The 27,145-nt window shown below is 41.6% G+C and overlaps 1 protein-coding gene across 5 annotated transcripts in view; it reads left to right on the top strand.

Moving 5' to 3' along the window:
- The window catches only part of rapgef4a (Rap guanine nucleotide exchange factor 4a), a 289,463-nt gene that overhangs the window by 235,994 nt on the left and 26,324 nt on the right, over positions 1–27,145 (top strand). For all 5 annotated transcript variants that reach the window (XM_072579213.1, XM_072579211.1, XM_072579212.1 and 2 more), the window contains 3 exons: positions 3,549–3,695; positions 7,554–7,651; positions 20,282–20,407. In XM_072579213.1, coding sequence (XP_072435314.1) covers positions 3,549–3,695; positions 7,554–7,651; positions 20,282–20,407 — 371 coding nt within the window. The remainder of the gene's footprint in view (positions 1–3,548; positions 3,696–7,553; positions 7,652–20,281; positions 20,408–27,145) is intronic.

Below are 27,145 nucleotides of genomic sequence, written 5' to 3'. Positions count from 1 at the left end.
TCAGTCTAACAGAATGGGCAAGAACATGACAGATGGAATATAAATGTGAGTGAGTGCAAGGCTATACATTTTTTTGAGAGAAAGAAAACTGGTATTTCTTAGAGAGGTTTGAAATGTCCAAAGAGCCAGAGATGTTGTTTTTCCTAATCAACCTGTTCAGAGATGTCATTACACCCCCCTGGAGCAGATGGGACTTAAACCTGGGCCTCCTGGCTCAAAAGTAGGGACATTAACACTGCAGCACAAGAGCCCCATTCCTGGGTGTCCTTTTCTTTTATTTAATCTATTTTTCTAAGCAACCAGTTCAGCAATGTTATTATACACCATCGGAGCAGGTCGGACTTAAACTGGGTCCTGTGTTTTTTTAAAAAAACGTTTGAGCAGGTTATTTAGGAAAAAAGGTTAAATTTACAAAAGTGAGGGAGGGGAGGAGGCCCTCTTGGGTAGTGGCAGTGTCCCTACCCCTACACTGGGAGGCTTGGGTTGAACTCCCACCTGTTCCAGCAGTGTGTAATAATATCTCAAATAGTTTAATAAACAGGTTACAAATAAAGTAGTGAGGATGAGTTGAGTGAAGTGTGCAAGACCTTTAATGTTAAAAATCGCACAACACCAGGTTATAGTCCAACAGGTTTAATTGGAAGCACACTAGCTTTCAGAGCGATGCTCCTTCATCAGGTGATAGTGATCACCTGATGGAGTGTCGCTCCGAAAGCTAGTGTGCTTCCAGTTAAACCTGTTGGACTATAACCTGGTGTTATGATTTATAACTTTGTACACCCCAATCCAACAACGGCATCTCCAAATCAAGATCTTTAATGTTTTTGACAAGTTGAACATAGATATTTCCATCTGAGAGTGAGTGTAGAACTGTGTTTTAAAATTAGCTATCACCTTTTCAGGACAGATGAGGAATGTTTTCTCTGCGCTGTGTGACTTTAGAACATTCTGGAGGTGGGGCCATCGTATATTAAGAGGGGAAAGAGAACTAAGGGGCAAATGTTTCATGCAGAGGGTGGTACGTGTATGGAATGAGCTGCCAGAGGATGTGGTGGAAGCTGGTACAATTGCAACATTTAAAAGGCATTTGGATGGGTATATGAATAGGAAGGGTTTGGAGGGATATGGGCCGGGTGCTGGCAGGTGGGACTAGATTGGGTTGGGATATCTGGTCGGCATAGACTGGTTGAACCAAAGGGTCTGTTTCCATGCTGTACATCTCTGACTCTATGACTAGGTAGTTAGCTTCTTTAATAAGACCAAGGATTGTGAATGCTAGAAATGTGAATGAAAAAATAAACTCAACAGGTCTGGCAGCATCTGTGGAGCAAACACAGATAATGTTTTGAGTCTAGCGACCCTTCAGAACACCATCACTTCATGTTCGGCAGGGGATTCAAATCTTACTGGGTTTAGATGGAAATGTAGAATTTGAAACACACTGATCAGCCATCATCTTACTGTAGGGTGAGTAGGTTCAAGGAGATGAATGGTATACTTCTGCTCCTGTGTTTTACATTTGAATGAGCCACAATCCTCCTCAATCATAGCTGGGAGGTTGAACGTTTGTTTCCTTGCAATTCTGTGTCTGTGCTCACCTAATATCCTGCTGACAGGAGCTTCACTGGATTCTGCCTCTTGATTTTCCATCAGATCATCCCAAACCTGATCATTACCTATTATTGAAATTACCTGTCAGAATGATGATCTCCAGTGGAGTGTTTGCAATAGCTGTGTCTACGTCCTCATAGTTTGTCCTTGACATCCTCAAGACTAGCTGTTGGATTGTATATATTGATGTTTGTCGCATATTTGTTGACATAGGTTAGGCATGACGGCTACGTGAGGTGATGAGGTGATCATTTATGCCCCTGGGGAGCGTATCCAATCGTTTTGCAAAGGCAGGCTGGAGAGCATAACGGACACCTGCCTTTCACTCTGACTGCCCATTCAGAAAAATGTATGGCCTCCTGACATCTCTGACCACTAGCGCTCTCTGTTAGGATGGTTACACTTAAAATGGGAATGTCAATATAGCATTGCAGTTCTGCACTGGGGTCTGAATCTTTGTCATTATCAAGTAGAGGCATGTAGATTTCAAAACCTTAAGTAAAGTGTCCATTTTCTTTTTAATTTACCCACAGTATACAGTATTGCTTGCATAAAGCTAAGCTAGTACATTTCCAGATGTAACGAATGTGCACATTATGTTTGATCAATCCGGACAGATTATGTACTTGAACTTGCATGATATGGCCCAGAGCTATGGGCACTACTACTGAAAGAGTTTGCAAGAGTGTACACGAGAAACCCTCCTGTGGGAGCTGATTAAGTATTGATGGGTTTTACTTGGCCAGCATACTCTGTTTTTCATGTATGTTCCTGGTGGCCTGATGAGTCAAGATGACACAAGTTATGATCAGTACAGTGGGTGGTCCACAGCATCTTGTGCACCAGCGCACTTTACAGCTGTTCACACAGCTGTACTGCAGTACTATCAGAACTAGTGATAGAAAAACAGCTGTTGTGCTGCATCTTCAAGGTAGCTGCTTTTTGTGCACTTGAATAAGATTGGCTGGTCCTGATAACACCGTACATTTTATGTTCCTTTTGGAAAGGAAAAAGATGGTCTGCAACAAGGTTTTGAATGGAGGAAGGCAGATTTTATTGAAATAGAGGTTTGTGTTCCTTAGAAACTAAGTTATAGATTATTGCAGTAAAAATGTCAAAAGGGCCATCTTCATGTTGTGAAAGTTAAAGGAATCAATCTGTATTAAATTAATGATAAACATTCACCCTACTGGTAAGGAAGATAAATTTTGACAGTCTCTTTTTGTATAACAATTTATTACAGAACACACTCTATGGACCGCTTTGGATTAGAATACAACACGTGCTGCTTGCTTATTGTGCTGTGGTCCAGAACACACTTCATGGTTCTTTGATCACCTTAGCAGCTAATTTAATCTCTACATGACATTAAAATCATATAGCAAGAAGTCTGTATGTGATCCAGTTCCAATGGTCTTGAAGACTTTTTTTAATGAATATTTATTAAAATCCTTCTCAATGGCTCAATATTTAAAAACACCACAATTCTTAAATGATAGGCTGGTCTCTGAATTCGTTCTTTGTCTTTTCTTGATTATTTCTCTGCTAGCTCAGCATTTAGAATGGCATCTTCAATTTCCCCTGTTATATTGCTAAATCTTCCGATCCAAATCAAAATTCAGAATTCCATATGTGAAAATTGAGCACGTTTAGTGATAACATAGAGGACAATGAAATAGCCTATTGGTACTCCCTGTTAGCAGTGACGCAGAAATGTGCCCCAGGCTGAGCCGATCTGCAAAAATGGAAGGAAACAAAGGGTTAAAGAAAATGGTGATCTATCATTTTTCAAATTTAATAAACTAGCATGATTGTCATGTTGATCTTTTGAGTGGTCAACATCAAAAACCTTTCTTGACAAAACAAAGTTCTGTTTTAAGCTGTCAATTTGTCATGTTCTTTGCAATCTCAAAGTTGTTGTGACTTTTTTTCTCTAGTTCTCTTTAAGATTTACTGCATTGATCATACGTACACCACAATCCGTGTGCTCGTGGCAGCCTCCGTAACAGAAGTCATCAGTGCTGTAAAAGACAAGCTCGGATCAACAGAAGACCTAATTCTTGTGCAAATGAGCTCAGCTGGAGGTACTTATCGCGCTCTGCAATGTAAAACCAAATATTTGCATAGTATTTTTATACCTATGGAAACAAATATGAGAAATGCTGATCATTTTATAAAGCAAATAATGTAACATTTAGTTTGCAGTGAAAATTTAGTTTTTGAGAGAGATGGTCACTGTCATGCATGTTGTTTGACACTTATCAGACAAAGAAGAAAGTGAGGACTGCAGATGCTGGGGATCAGAGTCAAAGTGTGTGGTGCTGGAGAAGCACAGCAGGTCAGGCAGCATCAGACCAAGTCCAGGTCTTGCGACATTGGACACAGAGCACTTCAATGTCTGGGGAGTCATGTATGGTTTGAATGTTGTGCAGTTTATCAGCAAACATCCCCACTTCTGACATTATGATGGAGAAACAGTCATTCATGAAGCAACTGAATGTTATTGGGCCTAGGACACTACGCTGAGGAATTCCTACAGTGATGTCCTAGGATTATGATGATTCACCTCCAACAATCACAACCAGCTTCCTTTTGTGCTGGGTGGAGCATTTGCTTCCAATTCCCCTTGTCTCCAATTCTGCAGGAGCTCCTTGATGCCACACTTGGTCAAATATGGTCTTGATGTCAGGGGCAGCTCTTGATCAGCTCTTTGCTCCATTTTAGCACCAAAGGTATGATGAGGTCAGGAGCCGGTTGGCCCTATCAGAACCCAAACGGAGCATCTGTCATTTAAGTTATTCCTTTGCAAACGCCACTTGATAATGCTGTTGACAACCCTTTTCATTACTTTGCTAATGATCGAGACTAGACGTTTTAACCATTATTACTTGCTCTGGTTCTAATTTCTGCTACACTGTTTATATTTGCTGCCACTTCCTTGTGACTCTTCAAGTATCATCCATAAATATCTTTATTGAAATCATCATCTTTCAATATTTACGGATGGTGCTATTCTTAAAAATACATTTTTGTCTCCTGGTTATGCCTATGTCTGGGTATGCTACATTAATAGGCCGAGAGGACAGCTTATTGCCAAGGCTCTGTCATTTCTGCTGTCAAGCCACCTGCAAGAAAGTGCATAAATTTTGTATTATCCCTATTTGGAGGAGTTGTTTTCTCTACCCACTACTTGTTACTTCTGTAGATCAACAAAGTTCAAGAACCTACTGTCACTGGTTACGAACGACTCACTGAAGCCGAATGATCAGTCCTCAGCACTCATTGAGGATGAACGATCAGTCCTCAGCAAAGGCCTCACCTTTATCCCCCTCCGTCCACTCATCAATTTAATTTAATCCACGCAGTGACATCGAAAGTTTCTTCCGCCACCTCAGCTTCCGAAATTACTTTTACAATCAGGATTCCTGCCCACCTTCCGAGGACCCCTTTGCCTGCCTCCAACACACTCCATCTACCTGAACACCCCGTGCTGGCCTATTGCCTACCCTCTACCTCTTCATTTCCAACTGCCGCCGAGACATTAACCGCCTCAACCTGTCTACCCCCCTCCCCCACTCCAACCTCTCACCCTCACAATGCACAGCCCTCCAATCCCTCTGCTCTAATCCCGACCTCACAATTAAGCCAGCGGATAAAGGGGGTGCAATGGTAGTTTGGCACACTGACCTCTACACTGCTGAAGACAGACGCCAACTCGGACACCACCTCCTACTGCCCCCTCGACCATGACCCCCAACCCCCCATCACCAAACCATCATCTCCCAGACCATACAGAACGTCATCACCTCAGGAGATCTCCCACCACAGCTTCCAACCTCGTAGTCAGGGAACTCTGCACCGCCCGGTTCTACCTCCTTCCCAAGATCCACAAGCCTGACCACCCAGCCAACCCACTGTTTCAGCATGCTCCTGCCCAACCAAACTCATCTCCACCTACCTCGACACTGTCCTATCTCCACTATTCCAGGAAATCCCCACACACGTTCGAGAAACCACCCACAACCTCCACCACCTCCAAGACTTCCGTTTCCCTGGCCCCCAACGCCTCAGCTTCACCATGGATATCCAATCCTCTACAACTCCATCCACCATGACCAGGGCCTCCAAGCCCTCCATTTCTTCCTCTCCCGACATACCCAACAGTCCCCTTCCACCAACACACTCATTCGTTTGGCTGAACTGGTCCTCACCCTTAACAATTTCTCCTTCGAATCCTCCCATTTCCTCCAGACCAAAGAGGTAGCCGTGGGCACCCGTATGGATCCCAGCTATGCCTGTCTTTGTTGGTGACATGAACAGTCCATCTTCTGTAGTTAAACCGGCACCACACCCGACCTCTTCCTTCGCTATATTGATGACAGCATTGGTGCCACCTCGTGCTCCCGCAAGGAGGTTGAGCAATTCATCAACTTCACCAACACATTCCACCCCGACCTTAAATTCACCTGGACCATCTCTGATACCTCCCTCCCCTTCCTAGACCCCTCCATCTCCATTAATGACAACCGACTTGACACTGACATTTTTTACAAACCCACCAACTCCCACAGCTACCTGGATTACACCTCTCCCCTCCCTACCTCCTGCAAGAATGCCATCCTGTATTCCCAATTCCTCCGCCTCTGCCGTATCTGCTCCCAGGAGGACCAGTTCCACCACAGAACACACCAGGTGGCCGCCTCCTTTAGAGACCGCAATTTCCCTTCCCACATGTTAAAGATATCCTCCAACGCATCTTGTCCACATCCTGCCCCTCCACCCTCAAATCCCACCCCTCCAAACGTAACAAGGAAAGACCCCCCCCCCCCCCCCCCCTCCCCCCCCCCCCCCGCCTCCGGTGCTCACTTTCCACTCTACCAACCTTCGCATAAACCAAATCATCTGAAGACATTCCTGCCATCTGCAAACGGACCCCACCACCAGAGATATATTTCCCTCCCCACCCATTTCTGCTTTCCACAAAGACCATTCCCTCCATGACTAGCTGGTCAGGTCCACGCCCCCCTACAACCCACCCTCTCATCCTGGCACCCTCCCCTGCCACCGCAGGAATTGCAAAACCTGCGCCCACACCTCCCCCCTCACCTCTATCCAAGGCCCCAAAGGAGCCTTCTACATCCATCAAAGTTTTACCTGCACATCCACCAATATCATTTATTGTATCCGTTGCTCCCGATGTGGTCTCCTCTATAATGGGGAGACTGGACGCTTCCTAGCGGAGCGCTTTAGGGAACATCTCTGGGACGTCCACACCAATCAAATCCACCACCCTGTGGCTCAACATTTCAACTCCCCCTCTCACTCTGCCGAGGACTTGCAGATCCTGGGCCTCCTCCACTGCCACTCCCTCACTTCCGCCTCTGAACACTTCAACCCATGACATCAATGTGGATTTCACCAGTTTCCTCATTTTCCCTTACCCCCACCTCACCCCAGCTCCAACCTTCCAGCTCAGCACCACCCTCGTGACCTGTCCTACCTGCCTATCTTCCTTTCCACCTATCCACGCCACCCTCCTCTCTGACCTATCACCTTCATCCCCACTCCCATTCAGCCATTGTACTCATTGCTACCTTCTCCCCCCCCCCCCCCCCCCCCCCCCCCACCCCCACCCCTTCTCCTTTATCTCTCCACTCTGCAGGCACCCTGCCTCTATTCCTGATGAAGGGCTTTTGCCCGAAATGTCAATTTTCCTGCTCCTCGGATGCTGCCTGACCTGCTGTGCTTTTCCAGCACCACTCTAATCTAGACTCTGGTTTCCAACATCTGCAATCCTTGTTTTTTTGCCTAATCAATCCTTATTCCACACCCTAAAGTTTGACCAACAATTTCCATGGCTCTTAGTTTTGTATTGATCAAAGCAAGACTGCATTTTATGGTCAGGATCAATTCAATGAATTTCACTTCTATTCCTCCCCCAGAAAAAGTGGTGCTGAAGCCAAATGAAGTTTCGGTTTTTACAATGCCAAATGTGAATGGGCGTTTGTTTGTCTGTCCGAGGGAAAAATTTGATTGTCTGGTATGTATCTCTGCTATATCAATAATAGTTTGTATTTTTCAGGTGTTATCCTAGCATAGTTCTGTTTAAAATTTTAGTGTTTGTTGTTAACATTTTTATTGTGATTGAAGTGAAAACCATTTTATATATATACATTGCTAATGTACTTGATTTTGGGCATTTTTAATTCCAATTTTTTTTTTTCTTGCTCATCCAGTGAGCCCTATCTAGACATCACAGTTTGTTTTGATCATCATTAGCAGTAGTTTCTTTCAATGTATTTCTAAATCCTTTAACTGGCATATCATCAATTATAGGTTCCACTGAGATAAGGTTACTAACAATATCATGCAGCCTGCGTTGATATTCCTCTGGAGCAAAGGAAATGCCAAATGGCATATATATCAAACTGTATATCTCCTGAACAGCATCCATAATGTTGTTAGAAAGCTGCCACTTTCAGCCAGCTTTACTTGCCAGTAACCATTGTTGCATCCAGAGCTTGCAAGTTGTGGAAAATTTCTTTCAATGCTAAAACATCTTCATAATATTCCGTTTAGATTATTCAACAACACATGCTGTCATTTATTTCAGTTGTTTCCCTGCTGCCATCCCACTAATACATTCTGTAGGATTGTCACATTTTAATAACTTCCTCGTCTTTCAGGCTGGCTTCAAGGATCGCTGGCACCTTCCTTGGTCAATATTGGATTGGGGTCACAGTCATCTACTTTTAAGATGATATTCTCCAGAAAGACATCCTAAACACACTATTTATTCCTCTAGAATCTGTTCTCCTATCAATGGTTTAATATGCAGGAACAGATTGCAAATCTCTTTTGGCATGTTGAAAGACATTAGTAAAAACTTCTGGCTGAGATAAGTGTTCTTTGATTGCTATCTATGATCTGAAACTTCAGATTTTGATCTTGTGCATTGGGCTTTCACAGTAATTTATCATTCTTTTTTAAGTAATAGGTTGATCTGTAGCTTCAACCTTCCTTTTAAGGGCTCCATTTATTGGCCAACCTCGATGTTGAGGAAGGTCAATGAAGATCATGATATTGCATGATGTGCTGATGTCTATTTGACACTTTTTATGTTGACTTGATGTTCTCTTTCTATAGCTGTCATTCCAATAGTGACAAACCTATGTATCACTTATCAACCTGAATCAGCCAATCTATTGTATGGCATAGACTGATTCATTAGTATCTTTGCCTAATATCTACTAGCGGCCATTCATGCCCGCATTTTGTGCTTCCTTCTGACCAAACATTTGCAAAATGATTTGGCTCTTGCAGCAATAACACTTTCCTAAACCGGACCTGCCTTGTTTTCTGGGATGACCGCCACAGCATATACACTCTGCCCATTGTCCATGATCTTTCTGCCCTCATAACCTGAAATATCTGTCAGTACAATGCAAAGTTTTTAGTCTGTTCTGCCATGAACATGATCTAGTTGCTGAAACTTATCAGTTCTATCGCACATGCCAATTTGCTTTCTTGAGAGTGTTTCTCCTGTTTGTGAATGCATTGTCATTATGAAATTTCTTATGCTAATACAATCCTGTTTTTAATATGACCATCTTTAAATTGCACAAATCGACAGGATTCTGTAGGCTATGTGAATGCAGTCACATATTGATCAACAGATATTTTTACACCTTGGACCCTAATGTTGAACATATGCTGTTCATAAATTATGTTCACTTTAAGCTCAAAGCCTGCTTTCAAGACTTTCGAAATTTCTGCGACTGTCACTTCTGTTCTTCAAAGAAATTTTAGGGTAGAATGCATGTTGAAATAACCTCTCCCTGACAGTGATAAAAGTGATGCTGCCTGGTTTGTTAATTCTGTCAGTCACATTGTTGTGGTTCTGTTCGCCGAGCTGGGAATTTGTGTTGCAGGTGTTTTGTCCCCTGTCTAGGTGACATCCTCAGTGCTTGGGAGCCTCCTGTGAAGCGCTTCTGTGATCTTTCCTCCAGCATTTGTAGTGGTTCTGTGAAAGATCACAGAAGCGCTTCACAGGAGGCTCCCAAGCACTGAGGATGTCACCTAGACAGGGGACGAAACATCTGCAACACAAATTCCCAGCTCAGCGAACAGAACCACAACAATGAGCACCCGAGCTACAAATCTTCTCTCAAACTTTGAACAGTCATGTTATTTTTCCATTATGAGTAGGATAACAGCCAGCATTGTATTGCCTTTCATATTAATCACTGCTGGGAGAGGAAAACTTGCAACTATTATCTTACCTAGTGACTTCAGCTATATTTGTTCCTTTTTCGTGGCTTCTTGTGGGTGTTAGCAATTTCCAGAAACGCTGATTATTTCCGTGCTCCTGTTTTGGAAATTACTTCTGTGTAGTTTTTCATCACTCCATTTCTATTCTACTTTGCCTCTAAGTGGAATTTTCCCACCCCCTAACTAACATGGGTAGTGGCAGAAAAGTTAGAGCTGCTACCTGATAATTCTACCTCTCTTCTTGCTCTTTGGACTCCATCTTGGTCATTGGGCACTAGCAACTCAAAAGGCAGCTGTCGCATGCATCTCCCCATAACCCCATCCACGGGCCTTGATGCATAACATGTACCAGTCTTCATGCTTCATCATGGCACATCTCTATTCTGTTATTACAGCATTATGCTTTAGAGAGCAGTGGCACCTTCCATTGCCGTGCTGCTGCCAGGACACTTTCCTGATATACAGCACAGTGCGACAACACATTTATGTTGTGTGAGACGACATAAACTTTTGCATCAGATTTTTTAAAAAACAATCAGAGGCAACCTCATCTGAAATTTTGATATTTGTATATTGGATTTTTTCCATGATAAAAGATGTGGATCGGCTGAAATAGAGGTGCAGCCCTGAATTGGCTTTTTTTGTATTCCTGCAATAGACTGAAAGTCAGAGAAAATAAAATGCAATACTTTTGTTTTAAGTATTGTCTTGCCTGTGATTCTACATTTAAAATGGGCTTTCTGTATTCTATGGTTTCCCTTAATGGGAAATCTTCATTTTATTATCATTTTATTATGGATTTTAGGTCAATAATGTTCTACAGAGCCAACTACGATATAAGCCAGAATTTCTTTTTGTTGCCACCATCAAGTTGGTTGTAAGCAATTTAATGAGGGTTTGGAGGCCTGTTAAAGGGATATTTCTTGGAGCATCTTCTGCCTTCTGAACACTTGAAGCAAAAACATTGCAAACAAGAAACCAGGAAATTGAATTCTGTTTGTAAGAGGTGAAGCTGCAGGATTTACAGAATCTCTAAGTTTTGGGGGAACAATATATGACTTCAATGTATATAATTTAACAGGTCAACCATTCATGTTTATCTGACGATGTATGAGTGAATTTCATTCATCTGATAATCCACTATAGCCAAAATTATACACTGCATTGAACAGAAGCATAAACATAATATGATATATGTAGGAAATGGCAACTACAATTCAAATCGGCAAAAGCTATCTCTACCTGCATACTTCAATAGTTGACTGTTTTTGTGTTTGCCTTCCTATCGAAGCAATTAAATATACTTTGAATACTAAAATTTTCCTTGCTTAGTGGTATTGCATCAATTAGCAAATCTCTGGGGCATATAAAGTTTCTTTAGCAGATAGCTTGCATATTAAAGCAAGAGACAGAATCTTTACAATGCTTTTTGTATTGTGATCATCAGAGTATGTATTATAAGTTATCATGTACATTGTAACTTTAGAGAGAGACTTTGGCTGTGGAGCATTATCCCTGTTGTTCTCTGTGGCTTCTTCACAATTTTTGGTCCATTGACCACACTCCCATTTGTTTAATGCTTTTCTTCTGTTGACGACTGATAAGCCAAAAAGCATTTTTCTTAAGTGTGTAACTCGCTATCAAATTATGGGCAGAGCATCTGCAGCAATAGCGTCTTTTCACTCCATACAAGGATGTATCATTCACCTTCCTTCCCTTTTTTCCTTATCTACATGAGGTGGTCCACAGTACAAGCTCCACCTGTACAGACATGGTGTTAACTCTCCAATACCTCTGTTCTGCTAGTTTATCAGACCAACACTTTAGAAGTTGATTTTAACTGCTGTCCTGGTCAAGGTGCCTTGAAAGCAGTTCTGAGGAAGGATCACTCCACCTGAAATGTTAAATGTGATTGATTGCTCTCCACAGATTCTACCAGACCCTCTGAGCTTTTCCAGCAATTTCTATTTTAGTGCTTTAGAGCAGTAGTTGGATCAGCTACCCATTTTCAGTGGCAAGGAAAATCAGGGGAATCCACAACAAATGTCACTACTACAGCTCTCTTCCCACTTGATATAAATAATTAGCTTAGAAGTTACATTTTTGTCCACTTAACCATTAAGAAGAATGAATTTCATCTACAACACCTACCTGACTTCTGTGTGCTTGATTCCATCTTGCTCTCTGGCTGCTGCCTCAGGCGGGCCACACTTAAACCAACACACCAGAGGCTTGGAATTCTGTAGCAAGTCACCGATCTCCAGAAATTAGGAGTAAAGTAGAATATTCTCCACTTACCTGCTTGGGTACAGGTTCATAATTCATTTGGCCTGCTTTCCTTTATTGGTCAGAGCATTTAGTACAGGTGTTGGGAGGTCATGTTGCAGCTGTACAGGGCATTGGTTAGGCCACTGTTGGAATATTGTGTACAATGCTGGTCTCCCTGCTATAGGAAGGACATTGTGAACTTTGAAAGGGTTCAGAAAAGGTTTACAAGGATGTTGCCAGGGTTGGAGGGTTTGAACTATGAGGAGAGGCTGAATAGATTGGGGCTGTTTTCCCTGGCGTGTCAGAGACTGAGGGGTAGCCTTATAAAGGTTTATGAAATCATGAGGGGCATGGATAGGACAAATAGACCAAGTCTTTTCCCTGATGTGGGAAGTCCAGAACTAAAGGGAATAGGTTTAGGGTGAGAGGGGAAAGATGATATAAAAGAAATCAAAGGGGCAACTTTCTCACGCAGAGGGTGGTGTGTGTATGGAATGAGCTGCCAGAGGAAATGCTGGAGGCTGGTACAATTGCAACATTTGAAAGGCATCTGGATGAATATATGAATAGGAAGGGTCTGGAGGAATATGGGCCAAGTGCTGTCAAATGGGACTAGATCAGGTGAGGATATCTGGTCGGCATGGACAAGTTGGATCAAAAGGTCTGATTCCATGATAGTCATCTATATGACTCTGACTCTATATGCTTACCTATCAGTTTTGTTTCCAGAACTTACACCATCTAAATAATAGAATTAACAATAGATCCAAGAAGAAATGAAGTATGGCCTTGGCTTTGTCTTTGCCAGAATATAATAAGATCAGATGGAAAATATTTTCAGAATTGGGTGCAAGTGACGTAGACAGTTAAAAGGATTGCCAATTCTATTACTATTTTGTGGACAAGATTTACAAAAAGACTATTGTTAGAAGCCTGTGAAGAATGTTGACCTTTGATAATTTTAAGAAGATGTATAGTCAGTCTATCCTGGATTTTGGTAGTTCATACTAAAAATTAAAGTGATTGTTTTTCATCTAGAAATTCCGGAGTCTACGTTTGTATTAAAATTCTTAGATTGTATGCAAATTTCCGATATGGATGGTCTTTTGGTTTTGACAGGGTTTGATTATATAGAACACGTTCTCTTTTGGAACAAATGACTGCTGCCTGCAGACATCTTTTGTGAAAACAATTGTTTCTAGCTGTTTTTATGTTCTAAACTGAAACACCATGAAAGGAAGGGGATCCATGGTGCTATCTTTCAAAATTGTTAGAAACTTAACTGAATGCTGTTGGAAAAAGAGCGGGTTACAGAAAGACCTTAAGGTGTGTCGTGCTTTGAATAGGCTTGTGAACCAAGACAAATGTAGCTAGAATGACATCTAAAAGCGAATGAACCCTAGAAATGCATTGGAAATGTTTAATAGGTGTTCTTACTGAGTCAAGATCTCATTATGCAAGGAATTGCCTGAAAACGAGGAGTTTTCAGTAACTTGTGAAATGAACAGTTTGTATGATGAGAATAAATAGCATGAAAACATTGTGTTGATTGCTGAAATCTTAGATTGGGCCATGAGTATTTCAGCACTGAATCATTTAATTGTTCTGAATTGGATATGGCTACACCTCATTTGTGGATTCCGTTTGCTAAACTGTTACTTAGAATCCCTTGGTAAGACCAATAACCTTAACGGTGAAGAATATGGTTTAAACTTGGGGTGATGGAACATTTATTTTAAAAAGAATAGTCTATGTGCAATAGCAGGAAATGTGTCATATCAGCCCCAAATGGCCTGAATAACAAGACTGTCATTGCTCAGTAAGTCTTTGATTTATGTAAAAAGATAACAAGTAAAATTGGAAATGGATAACAATGAAGCATTTATCTTTGGTTAAATTTCACCATGTGGAAACTTTTTTAAAAATTTTTTTCTGTATTGTGAAACTGAGATTGAATTGGGAAATGAATGGTTTAAAATGAAGGTTTAATGATGGATTGCTGCATCTTTTTAAAAAAAAATGCATTAATGAGATGAGGACATCACTGGCTAGGCAGGCATTTATTGTCCCTCCCTAATTGCCCAGAGGGTATTTAAGTGTCAACCACATTGTTATGGGTCACATGTTGGCCAAACCAGGTATGGATGGCTGTTTCCTTTCCGAAAAGATATTAGTGAACCGAAGGTTTTAACTGAAAATCTGATAATGGATACATGGTCAATGTTAGACTCTTAATTTCAAATTTTTATTGAATTCAAATTCCACCATCTTTCATGGTGAGGTTCACACTTGGGTCCCCAGAACATTACTTCGGTCTCTGGATTAACAGTATAGCAATGACATCAATAGGCCAAAAGACCATAAGATATAGGAGCAGGAATTAGACCATTCAGCCCATAGAGTCTGTTCTGCCATTCAATCTGATAAATTACTCAACTCGATTCTCCCACTTTCTCCCCGTAACCCTTGATCCCCTTGGCAATCAAGAACCTATCCATCTCCATCTTATATATACTCGATGACCTGACCTCCACAGCTTTCTGTGGCAGTGAATTCCATACATCTCCTCTTACAATAGAATATTGGAGCTAAATGACTAAAGGGGTTTAAGCAGAGGAAGGAAAAGAGGTGTATGGCTTATTTTTTCTTTTCAAACATTTCAGCCTCAAATTGAGAGGAGGATGCAGGATGACATGCACTTGGACCTGAATTTTGAAGGGTACAGGGCATTTAGGAATGAGAGGAAGGAAAAGGTGGAGTGGTGGCTCTGTTGATTAATGATGGTATTAGCACAATGCAGAGAGATGAACTAATTTCAGGAAACCAACATGTGAAAACCATTTGGGTATGAATTAGGAAGACAAAAAGTCGCATGTACAAAGGACCCTTAAGATAGTCGGGTGTAGCATTAAGGAAAAAAACAATTAAGTTTGTCCCAGCAATAACGTGGGTGATTTTACATGAGTCAGCTGGGGTAGTCAGGCCTGTGAATCTTTGATAAGAGGTAGGAGGTTAAACTAGGCAGTATGGTGTTCCTGAACTGAGGTTGGAAGCTATGGATGAAAGATCCCATGAGGTGATGAGGTTGTGTAACGTCTGGGAGATGATGGTTTGGTGATGGGAGATGAGGTCATGATCAAGGGGGCAGTAGGAGGAGTTGTCTTCAACTTGGCACCTGGTTTCAGCAGTGTAGAGGTCACCACTCCCTAACCACCCAATGCCTAGAGGAAGAACACCTCCAATTCCGCCTCTGGACCACCCAATCCCATGGCATCAACGTGGATTTCAATGGTTTCCTCATTTTCCCCCCCAACCACCTATCCCAGATCCAATCTCCCGACTCAGCACTGCCCTCATGACCTGTCCATCTTCCTTCCCAACCATCGACTTCACCCTCCCCTCTGATCTCTCACCATTACCCCCCACCTCCATCCACCTATTGCATTCTTAGCTACCTTTCCCACCATCACCCCCCGCCCCCCCCCCCCCCCCCCCCCCCCCCCTGCCCACCACCGACTTCCCTCCCCATTTATCTCTCTACCCCTAGGCTCCCAGCCTCATTCCTGATGAAGGGCTTTTGCCCCAAATGTCAATTCTCCTCCTCAGATGCTGCCTGACCTATTTTGTGAAATTGACCATTTGCCTTGAAGAATAAAATGGAAGCACTTTAGTTAAATAGTGAGAGATTGCAGATACAATGGGATCTTTCTGGCAGAATCTGTTATGGCCCTGAGTGATGTGGGCAATGGTGAAAGAAATGGCAAAATCAAACAAAAAGTCCTGTAAGACCATCATCATGTGGGAATGGCCTGTATTTTCAGACTGGGTTCTGGTGTCAAGACAGATTCTCACTCGGCAGGGGCAAGTTCCCTTTTAAAAGGGACTATTACTACTTAATAACCTTATTAAATACAGACCTTCCCTCAATGTGCAGCTTTACATGCCTACTACCTAGCCACAAGCAAACTAGATGCGAGGAATTCTCAAAATGAAGTCAGAGCAGGTACCTAGTGACTTCAGTTCCCTGCTTGCCCTGAAAAAACTCCATGTTAGATACCATAGAACAAAAAATATTACAGCGCAGTACAGGCCCTTTGGCCCTTGATGTTGCACTGATCTGTGAAACCAATGTAACAGAGACTATATTCCATTATCATTCATATGTTTATCCTACGACCATTTAAATGCCCTTAACGTTGGCGAGTCTACTACTGTTGCAGGCAGGGCATTCCACGCCCCTACTACTGAGTAAAGAAACTACGTCTGACATCTGTCCCATATCTATCACCCCTCAATTTAAAACTATGTTCCCTCATGTTAGTTATGTCCATCCGAGAAAAGGCTCTCTCTGTCCACCCTATCGAATCCTCTGATCATCTTGTATGTCTCTATTGTCACCTCTCGACCTTCTGTCTAACGAAAACAGCCTCAAGTCCCTCAGCCTTTCATCATAAGACCTTCCCTCCATACCAGGCAACATTCAAGTAAATCTCCTTTGCAGCTTTCCAATGCTTCCGCATCCTTCCTATTATGCGGCGACCAGAACTGCACGCAATACTCCAAGTTCGGCCGCACCAGAGTTTTGTAAAGGTGCAATGTGACCTCATGGCTTTGAAACTCGATCCCTCTACTAATAAAAGCTAAGACACCATACGCTGCCTTAACCCTATCAACCTGGGTGGCAACTTTCAGGGATTTATGCACGTGGACACTGAGATCTCTCTGCTCATCCACACTATCCAGAATCTTAGCATTAGCTCACTACTCTGTATTCCTTCTACTCTGTCCAAAGTGAATCACCTCACACTTGTCCACATTAAACTCCATTTGCCACCTCTCAGCCCAGCTCTGCAGCATATCTATGTTCCTCTGTAACCTGCAATGTCCTTCTGCATTGTCCATAACTCCATCACCCTTAGTACCATCTGCAAATTTACTAACCTATCCTTCTACGCCCTCATCCAGGTCATTTATAAAAATGACGAACAGCAGTGGCCCCAAAACAGGTCTTTACAGTTAACATCTTGGGGCATACTCCTTGAGCACTGGACACATGAATGCTACATTCACCAGTATTGCATCCAGCACGTGCCAGCCTCTAAGAATGCTCATGGCATGTCTCCAATCCACTTATAGGCCTTTCCTGGGTTTCACTGCTTCACAATGCACAAAAGTAACCACCACTATAATGCTGCAACAAGGAGACTTGTGTTCAGAGAGACACACCCAACTCATGGTTTGGACCACGCTGCATCTCCAGGTTGTTCCTTTGCCCGGACTCACTCTGAACCTACCTGGACGCTCAGAGCATCCCTGCCTGCCTTTTTGCTGCCAGAGATACCAGGTTCGCAGCACTGCTAGTATTAGCTTGCTGTTTAGTGTGCACACACAGCCCAGAGGCTTAAGGAAGTTGTCAACAGTCCTCCGTGAAGTCAAGAGAGATCGACATCAATTGGAGGGTCCGATCATTGTTTGTCAAAAACGAATCTTCAATCCCAGTTCAGGGACTTGGACATGAACCAATCAGCTGCTTGGGACAGTCAGAGTCTGCATTGCTTCTTCACTAGGGATAAGGAGCTGAATGTTGGACAGCCATCCATCCTTCTGAATTCTTTCTGCCCTTTTATGGGCTGATCTCCTGTTGGAATGAAAGCAAGGCAGGTATTATAGGAAGTGAAAATGTATGGCACAGCTGTTGTTGCAGGTGAGGTGGTATTCTGAGTGAGTGCGTAGGCAGCACGGAGGGCTTGGGGTGGGTGACAGTGAGTCGAGGAAGATGTAAGCAACAGTCAGCGTGGTGCAGCATGAGCCTTGGTGGGAAGTAAAGGTGCAGTAGCAGAGAAAAAGTGAGGTATTAGAGAGACTAAAGTAGCACGTTCCCTGGCACATTGAACCGTAGTGTTGTACATTCCTCCAGATGGCTGAGATGGCATTAACCTGGGTAGCAACCCTGGTCCAACCACTACCTGTCCAGGAGGAAGAGAATGTAACACCTCTGTGCCATTGGTCCAGTAGAATCTGAGTCACTTTCATGTAAAGCAGATCACCAATTTACCCTTACCTGCAATGTTTAGGGCAAATGTCAGGAACTATGCAGGGCAGCTCCAGAATTCCCTGCATGTCTGGGAGCACAATATTTGAAGCTTTAGTACTGATGTCAATGATGGTGTCGATTCTGTGCTGTTAAGAGTAGAACTGAATTGCTCCAGGTATGGTGAGTGACCGAATGGTGCTAGCATTGGGGAGGGGGGAAGGTGCCATGTGGGCAGAGTGGACATTAAACGACATGGGTTTGGTAAGGTGCAGTGAAAAGACCTTGTTAGGCCTCGTGGAGGGAACCTCTGCATTAAACTCCTTGAAATTGACACTTAGCCAGAAATCTGTACGGTTGAGCCCAAGTGTATAGATGATATCTGGTTAGTATGCAGGTACAGCAAATAGTTAGGAAAACTAATGCAACATTATCACTTAACGTGAGGTGAATTGAATACACTATGGGATTATCATGCTTCAGTTATACAGGACACTGGTGTGACTGCATCTGGAGTACTGTGTACAGTATTGATCACCTTCTCTAAGGAGTGATGTAAATGTGCTGGAGACACTTCAGAGAAGGTTTCCTGGAATAGTTTATTACCTGGAATGGGCATGTCATCCTGTGATGAAAGGTTGGCTTGTGTGTAATGCGGTTTATAACCGTAAGAAACTAATGTTGAAATGCAGGATCCTGCGAGGTCTTGACAGGTTAGATGTAGATGATATTCTCCTCTTGTGTGTGAATCTAGAATTTGGGGTCACTGTGTTACAGGGGTCACCTGTTTAAAACAGATGAGGCAATATTTTTTTCTCAAAGGTCAACAATTTTGGAAATCACATCCTGAAAAGCTAGTGGAAACATAATCCTTGAGTGTTTTTAAAGCGAATATAAATTCTTGTTAAGCAAGGGGGTGAGAAGTTGTCAGGGCTTAGTGGACATGACTTTATTCAGTGATGAAACAGGTTCGAGGGGCCAAATGGCTTACATCTGCTACCAATGTGTGTGTTCTTGTGTAAGCTATGTAATAGTATGAAAACGTTTTTTTAGATCAATGGTATTTTCTTTCTCTGACCATAATTTTAGACCATAACACTTAAGCTCCATTTGTATCTTTTACACTGCATGGGGTTTATTGATTTTTGAAGTGTGCTTTTTGATATATCATATTTCTTTCTCATGAAAAAAAATCAAGCGACAGTCTAGCTCTTCCAATCCCCATGATGGCAAATACCTCTCAATGGCATCAGAAGTTCTGGGAAGCTAATTTATGTCCAACTCAGAATGGGCCCTATGGGAGTCTTCACTGGTTCCATTTGAACCTGTCAATTCATAACTTGGCTCATACTAACACTTCTTTTTAAAAACTGATATATTTAGAACTGTTCTTAGCTGGTGAAAAGCTTGCTGAGAAGTTCAGCTCTAAGTAAATCAGATGGAATGGCAGAACACTTTAGCATTACTTAGAAAGTCCCTCCCTCGTCAATGCATTCAAGACCAAAAATGATGCTCAACCCTTTTCCACCAGATCCTCCACCTCACCATCCACAATCTACAATCCCAGGCTCCTCAGTTCAGCCAATGTTGATTTTATCATTTTGTGACCAGGGTGGGGTGTGGTTGCAGTGTTGAAAGATCAGGAATTGGAAGCATTTACCTAGCATTGTTAGAAAGTGTTGCAAAGATCATTGTTGGGGTGTAATGATTATTATTGAGGGCATGAGCATTATAGGGAAGTGCAGGAAGGGATTAGCAGTGTAGTGGGGGCAGGATGGAGAAATCTTAAAAAAAAATGCTTCATTTCAAAACCGTGGAGTCCAATGAAGCTGGGGCTCCTCATGACCATGACTTCAGCTCGTGTTGAGATAGGATGTGTGCTTCTACAGAATTGTGCTTTGCCACTTGACTTGCCAAATCACTCCTTTACTGGATCAAAGCTGGAGGTGGGACAAGAATGTCCAAAGGCTCTTGGGTAAAAAGGCAAGGGTGTGGTTTTAAATTGTTCCACAGCTAACCGGAAGATTTGGCTCCAAAATAAGTTCCCCTTTGCACTTAAAAAGATCTTTTATTTGACTTTTGTTATATGATCTTTTCCAGACACCACTGCCAGAACAGGAGGGCCCATCCTCTGGAACTATGGCAACTTTTGAGTTAATGAGTTCTAAAGATCTAGCCTATCAGATTACGATTTATGACTGGGAGTTGTTCAACTGTGTATATGAGGTACAGTAAGAGCTTTAATATCACCATTCATACGAATTTTTTAAAAATGAATTATTAAGTTATAAAATTTATTCTCTATGTAACCTTGATGTCCCCTTCTGGAAGTAGAAGACCCACTGGACCCAAGTATTCTAATAGGCCAAAGTAGCTATTTGCATAGATGTAACATTATTTTGTCGCCTTTTAAACAAAGGAACTAACATTTGTATGCTTCCTTTCGTGACCTCTGAACCTTCTCATTAGCTTTATGAACAGTGAGGTCCTTTTTGAAATTTAGTTGCTGTTGTCATGTAGGAAATATGTATCCAATTGGTGCACAGCAAGGTTGCAGGTCAATGTGATAATGACAAGTGAAATCTATTTTTGTCGTTTTGAAGGATATATATTGATCAGCAAGGTAGAAAACCCCTGTCCAAGATCTCCTATTGAAGTAATATAACTTTTACATCACCTTTTAAGGGCAGGCAGGGTTTCCGATTAATGCTTCATCCATAAGAGACACCGATGAAAGTGCAGCACTTGCCTGGTACTGTACTCGTGTCCACACAGACTACAAGCTCAAGTCCTTGGAGCATGACTTGGACCCCCAATCCCCTGCCTGAGACAAGAATTATACCTAATGACATTTCTGTACTTGAGCTACATTATTAAAAGCCAGATCCATGTTCTGCTTCTGTAGTTTTAATTGACTACACTTGCTGATACAAAGGAGCATGTGTCTCTCAGATATATATGACCTATTGACAATCACCAATTAATACAACTTTAAATATTAGGTGAGAAATAAAGTGTTAAACAAAATAGAACTTATTTTTTTTTTAAATGCATGTACATTCAGCTTTAATCAACAGTGTTGGTGTCAGCAAACCTGGGTTTTAATAACATAAACTAGCCACTTTGAAAGATTTGCAATTGGATTTCAGTTGTTTTGTTCATTAGCTCCTTTCAATGTTTCACCATCCTTTATGTATTTTCTTTTCCTTTCTTCATCTCGAAAGATGCATGAAATTTCTGATATAACTGTTTACATCCTTTCGAATCATAAAATATGCAGTTGTCATAATTTGGTCTTTCCCTTAGTTCATATCCATGTTGCCATTATTCCATAGTGTATGTTACTAGCATTAATGAACCTCCTACAGAGAATTTTATTAAATACATCTAAATGAGATCTTAACATACATACCACATAAATTGTCTTGTTCTATGCCAGCTTTACATGTTCTAATACGATTCTTAGGAAATGTCAATGTAAGTTGCCCCCAGCATAGAAACCAGCAAAGATTTCAGTGTGAATGGATGCTGAATTAATACTTCAATTGTATTTTGATTTACTACTTTACACATTAAGCTAGAATTGCCACTGTTCTAATGCTTCTGTAACATGGAATCTGTCTAGTGTGGCCGTTGGTAATGTTTTATTCTTGTCTCGAATTTACTGCTGTAGATGAGGGCCCACATGTAAGATGATATCCTTCTGGACTTACTGAACGTTCTTTGGAACTTGCAATGAAATAATAAATGCAGCCACTTTATTCAGGCTATATTTCAGAGAGCAACTAAACCATTACAAAGCTAAGGAAATCAGCCACAGAGCAAAACACATGACCTTAAAAAGCTAAGAAATGTTATATAATACAAAGGAGTTGTGTTGCATGTCAAAATGGGTGTGTGTTTCAAGCTGAAGTTCTTGATGTGTTGCCAGGAACATAAATGCAACTGCTTTCCGTTTCTATTTTTGGACGCTCTTTCCTATTAAAATGGAGAATTCTTCCTTTTAAAGTGCACCTAGTCATGTATTTAACACGGTCAAGTGGCAGGGTCACGATTTTTTAGTTTTACTCGAATTGTCTTAATAATTTTCTAGTTAATGTACAAAGGTATCTTTACTTCATCTTCTGGCTTGCTGTTTATGATGCAATCTGTTTCATCTGCTAAGTTTCAGATAACAGAGTAACATTTTACCAGGTTATAGATTAGACCATAAAAGACTGAATTAGGTTTATTATAGATAACAGAAAGGGAGTGTAAAAAGACACACTCCTTTTTTTTTATTACACTCTTACTTCCTTTTCGGATGCATTAAAGTGAACAAGACTTTTCTAACTCTAAAACATACTCCATTGAGTATAAGAGTTGGGACATCATGTTGGAGTTGCTTATTGGTGAGGCCTCTTCTGGAGTACTGTGTGCAGTTCTGGTTACCCTGCTTTGGGAAGGATATTATTAACTTGGAGAGAGTTCAGAAAAGACTTAGCAAGATGTTGCCAGGAATGGAGGGTTTGCAATTGCAATGGCTGGATAGGCTGGGACTGTTTTCACTGGAGCGTAGGAAGTTGAGGGGTGACTTCCAGAGGTTTATACAGTCATGAGGGAGATAAGATGAATAGCAAGGATCTTTTCCCTAGGGTGGGGGAGTTCAAATCAAGGAGGCATATTTTTAAGGTGAAAGGACAAAGGTTTTTAAAAGGTAGACGAGGGCAACTTTTTAAGAGTGTGGTTTGCATGTGGAATGAACTGCCAGAGGGAGTGTTGGATGCAGGTGCAGTTATAACACTTAAAAAGACATTTGGACAAGTGCATGATTAGCAAAGTTTTGGAGGGAAATGGGCCAACCACAGGCAAATGGGACTAGTTTAGTCTGGGAACATGATTGGCTTGAACTGATTGGACTGTTTTCATGCTATACACCTCTAAGCTGTAAGAGCAGGAGAAGAGTAGTGGGCGGCACGGTGGCACAGTGGTTAGCACTGCTGCCTCACAGCGCCTGAGACCTGGGTTCAATTCCCGCCTCAGACGACTGACTGTGTGGAGTTTGCACATTCTCCCCGTGTCTGCGTGGGTTTCCTCCGGGTGCTCCGGTTTCCTCCCACAGTCCAAAGATGTGCAGGCCAGGTGAATTGGCCATGCTAAATTGCCCATAGTGTTAGGTAAGGGGTAAATGTAGATGTAGGGGTATGGGTGGGTTACGCTTCGACGGGGCGGTGTGGACTTGTTGGGCCGAAGGGCCTGTTTCCACACTGTAAGTAATCTAATCTAATCTAATCTAAAAAAAGGCCATTTGGCACATTTTGAGTCTGTCCTGCCATTCAGTACAATCATTGCTGATCAAATAATGTCCAATTCTAATTTTCTGCCTTCTCCCCATATGCCTTGATTCCCATATTGATTAAAAATCTGTCTCTCAGCCTTGAATATATTTAACCCAGTCTCTAGAACTCTGTGGTAAAGAATTCTACAGATTTATTATCCTTTTTAGAAGAAATTCCTCCTCCTCTCTCTCAAATGAATAACCCCATATGTCTTCTGGCCCTAAACACTCCTTTCAGAGGAAACAGTCTCTCCATATCTACCTTGTCAAGCCCCATAGAATCTTATGTATTTCAAAAAGGTCACTTCTCATTCTTCTAAAAACTCTAGTGAGTATAGGCCCAACCTACTCAACTTCTACTCAGAAGAAAATCCCTCTATTGCTGGGACCAACGAAATGAACCTCTATGGCCTGCCTCAAATGCCAGTTCTTAGATAAGAGAACCAAAATTGCTTTCAGTATTTCAGGTGTGAAATAGTGCCTTGTATAGTTTTTGCAAGACTTCCTTATTTTTCTACTCCATTCCCTTTGAAATAAGGACCAAGTTCCATTTACTTTCCATGCGACCTAGTGAACTTCGTATACTAGCTTTGTGATTTGTACACAAGGACTGCAGTTTCTGAATTTGAATAATATTCCTCTCCTCTATTGTTCCTACCGAAGTGCAAATTCTCTCATATTTTCCAATGTTGTATTCCATCCACCAAGTTTCTAACCACTCACCTAGCCTATTATATTCCTCTGCAGACTCGTTGGGTCATCCTCCACTTGCCTTCCACCCATTTTTTTTTGAGTCATCCACAAACTTCGAAATGGTACATTCACTTTCCTCATCAGAACCATTAAACGATACTGTAAATAATTGTGACTTCACTGCTGAGTCCTATGTTCAGGCTGTTATCCTTATCCCAACTCTTGGTCTTCTATTAGTTAGCCAATCTTCTATTCATGCTAATAACCTTCAACACCATGAGCTCTTATTAAGTAGCCAAACATGTGGGCTGAGAAGTGGCAGATTGAGTTTAATTCAGATAAATGCGAGGTGCTGCATTTTGGGAAAGCAAATCTTAGCAGGACTTATACACTTAATGGTAAGGTCTTAGGGAGTGTTGCTGAACAAAGAGACCTTGGAGTGCAGGTTCATAGCTCCTTGAAAGTGGAGTCACATGTAGATAGGATAGTGAAGAAGGCGTTTGGTATGCTTTCCTTTATTGGTCAGAGTATGGAGTACAGGAGTGGGGAGGTCATGTTTCGGCTGTACAGGACATTGGTTAGGCCACTGTTGGAATATTGCGTGCAATTCTGGTCACCTTCCTATCGGAAAGATGTTGTGAAACTTGAAAGGGTTCAGAAAAGATTCACAAGGATGTTGCCAGGATTGGAGGATCTGAGCTAAAGGGAGAGGCTGAACAGGCCGGGGCTGTTTTCCCTGGAGCGTCGGAGGCTGAGCTTATAGAGGTTTACAAAATTGAGGAGCATGAATAGGATAAATAGACAAAGTCTTTTCCCTGGGGTCAGGGAGTCCAGAACTAGAGGGCATAGGTTTAGGGTGAGAGGGGAAAGATATAAAAGAGACCTAAGGGGCAACTTTTTCACGCAGAGGGTGGTAGGTGTATGGAATGAGCTGCCAGGGGAAGTGGTGGAAGCTGGTACAATTGCAACATTTAAGAGGCAATTGGATGGGTATGTGAATAGGAAGGGTTTGGAGGGATATGGGACGGTGGGACTAGATTGGGTTGGGATATCTGGTCGGCATGGACAGTTTGGACCGAAGGGTCTGTTTCCATGCTGTACATCTGACTCTAAATGCCTTCCAAAAATCTCAATATTGTACATTCACTGCTTCATCTCTCCTTCTTGTTACTGCTTCAAAGAATTCTAATAAATTTGTCAGGCACAATGTTCCCTTCATGAAGTCATGATGATTCTGTTTTGTTTGTTATTATTTGTTTCTAAATACTGTGGTTACATCCTTCATATTAGACTCTAATGTTTACCCAATAACAGATGTTAACATAACCAGCCTATAGTTACCTTTTTCTGTCTCCTTCCATTTTAAAATAAGTGTTACATTGGTAGTTTTGAATCTAAGGATTCTTGAAAGATTACTTCCAGTATATCAATCTCTGTAGCTATTTCATTTAGTGTTCTAAGATTTATCCCATTGAGTTTAAGGATTACCAGCTTTTACCCCCATTACCTTCCCTCAGTGCTTTTTCTTTTGCTTGCATTCTCAATATTTCTTACAAAGTTTAATTTCTCCCTCTGCTGTGACCCTTCCACATGAAGGATTTATAATGAATCACAAAGCTCCACATAACTTGTCCCACACTGAAGTTGAATGAGATATATCTCTGATCTCTTATGGATTTGAGCATACAGCTCTTAATCTGCCTTTATAAAAGCTAATATTATGGGGCCTTTCTTTAAGAAAACTGTGCTATTAACCATGAAAAAGAATATTGATACACTTTATATATGTCAGTTAGTACCTGGAAGAATTACACGAAATCACAAGAGAAGTTCTGCCCGTCAGGATATAAAGGGCAGTTTCTCGGAGGAGTGAACCAGTTGCTGTTCTACTGCTAAATCCCCTGTAGCTAAATAGTAATGTGTAATTCCTCTATTTAGTCCAACCTGAGATCTCAAGAGATTATCAAGCAACCCACACAATTATATTTAGTTGGGTACTGTGTTAAATGTTTGGGAGAAGATTTGTAGCTCGGGTGCTCATTGTTGTGGTTCTGTTCGCCGAGCTGGGAATTTGTCTTGCAAGACAAACTCCCAACTCGGTGAACATGGGTACTATGTAATTTATTCTGCATAACAAGATTGAACCGTTTCTGTTGATGACTTTGTGGGCACCTTTCCCCATTTGTTATATGACGCATAACAATAAGAAGTGTTCGTAGCAGTGAATCTACTCAAGGTATATCAGTTTGTTCCAGTGGACATGACTACTACACATTTAATGTATATATTTTTCACACTGCACAAGGGGTTCGATTTGCACAGGAATTTCTACTCAGGAGATATTTTCTGACCAAGGTGCCTCACTTGCTGATTTAAATTAACTGTTTGGAAACATATGAGCAGAGGGAAAATTTTACCTCCCTGTAATATTATTTTCTGAACAAAGCAATCCTGTTGGATGGTATTTAATTTGAGGTTTTTCTACTTGAGTATCTAGTGATGCGTCTCTATTTAGTAGAATGCAGTTTGATAAACTTGAACTGACTGACCATTTTTCATAGGTACTTGAAGGTGTGAAGAATGTTCTCGAGACTCAAATTATATTACTGTCTATTTGTCACATCTGCATCTGAATCGCCAGTTTTCTATTCCGCTAATGTATACCTCCACTACTGTCTATAGGTGTCTATTACATTATTAATGCATGAGACTTTAGTGATCTAACATTTTGACTATGGTCAATTTCCAATACTGTCCTCCCCAAATATCCACATGCTTTTCCAGCAGGATAATGATCAGGAGCTTGAACTCAAGGCAGTCACAGCTGATCTTTCTCTTTCTAAACCAAATTGTGATCCATTTCATTCAGTGTCATTCTGGACATTGAATTTACCAACCTTGCTGGTTTCATAGAGACATTCAGACCAACGTTATCCAAAACCTCCAAAAGCTTG

Source organism: Chiloscyllium punctatum, chromosome 10, assembly GCF_047496795.1.
Source record: "Chiloscyllium punctatum isolate Juve2018m chromosome 10, sChiPun1.3, whole genome shotgun sequence".
Classification (NCBI taxonomy): Eukaryota; Metazoa; Chordata; class Chondrichthyes; order Orectolobiformes; family Hemiscylliidae; genus Chiloscyllium; species Chiloscyllium punctatum.
Note: the sequence above shows the minus strand (reverse complement) of the source record. Positions and strands in the feature narration are given on the sequence as shown.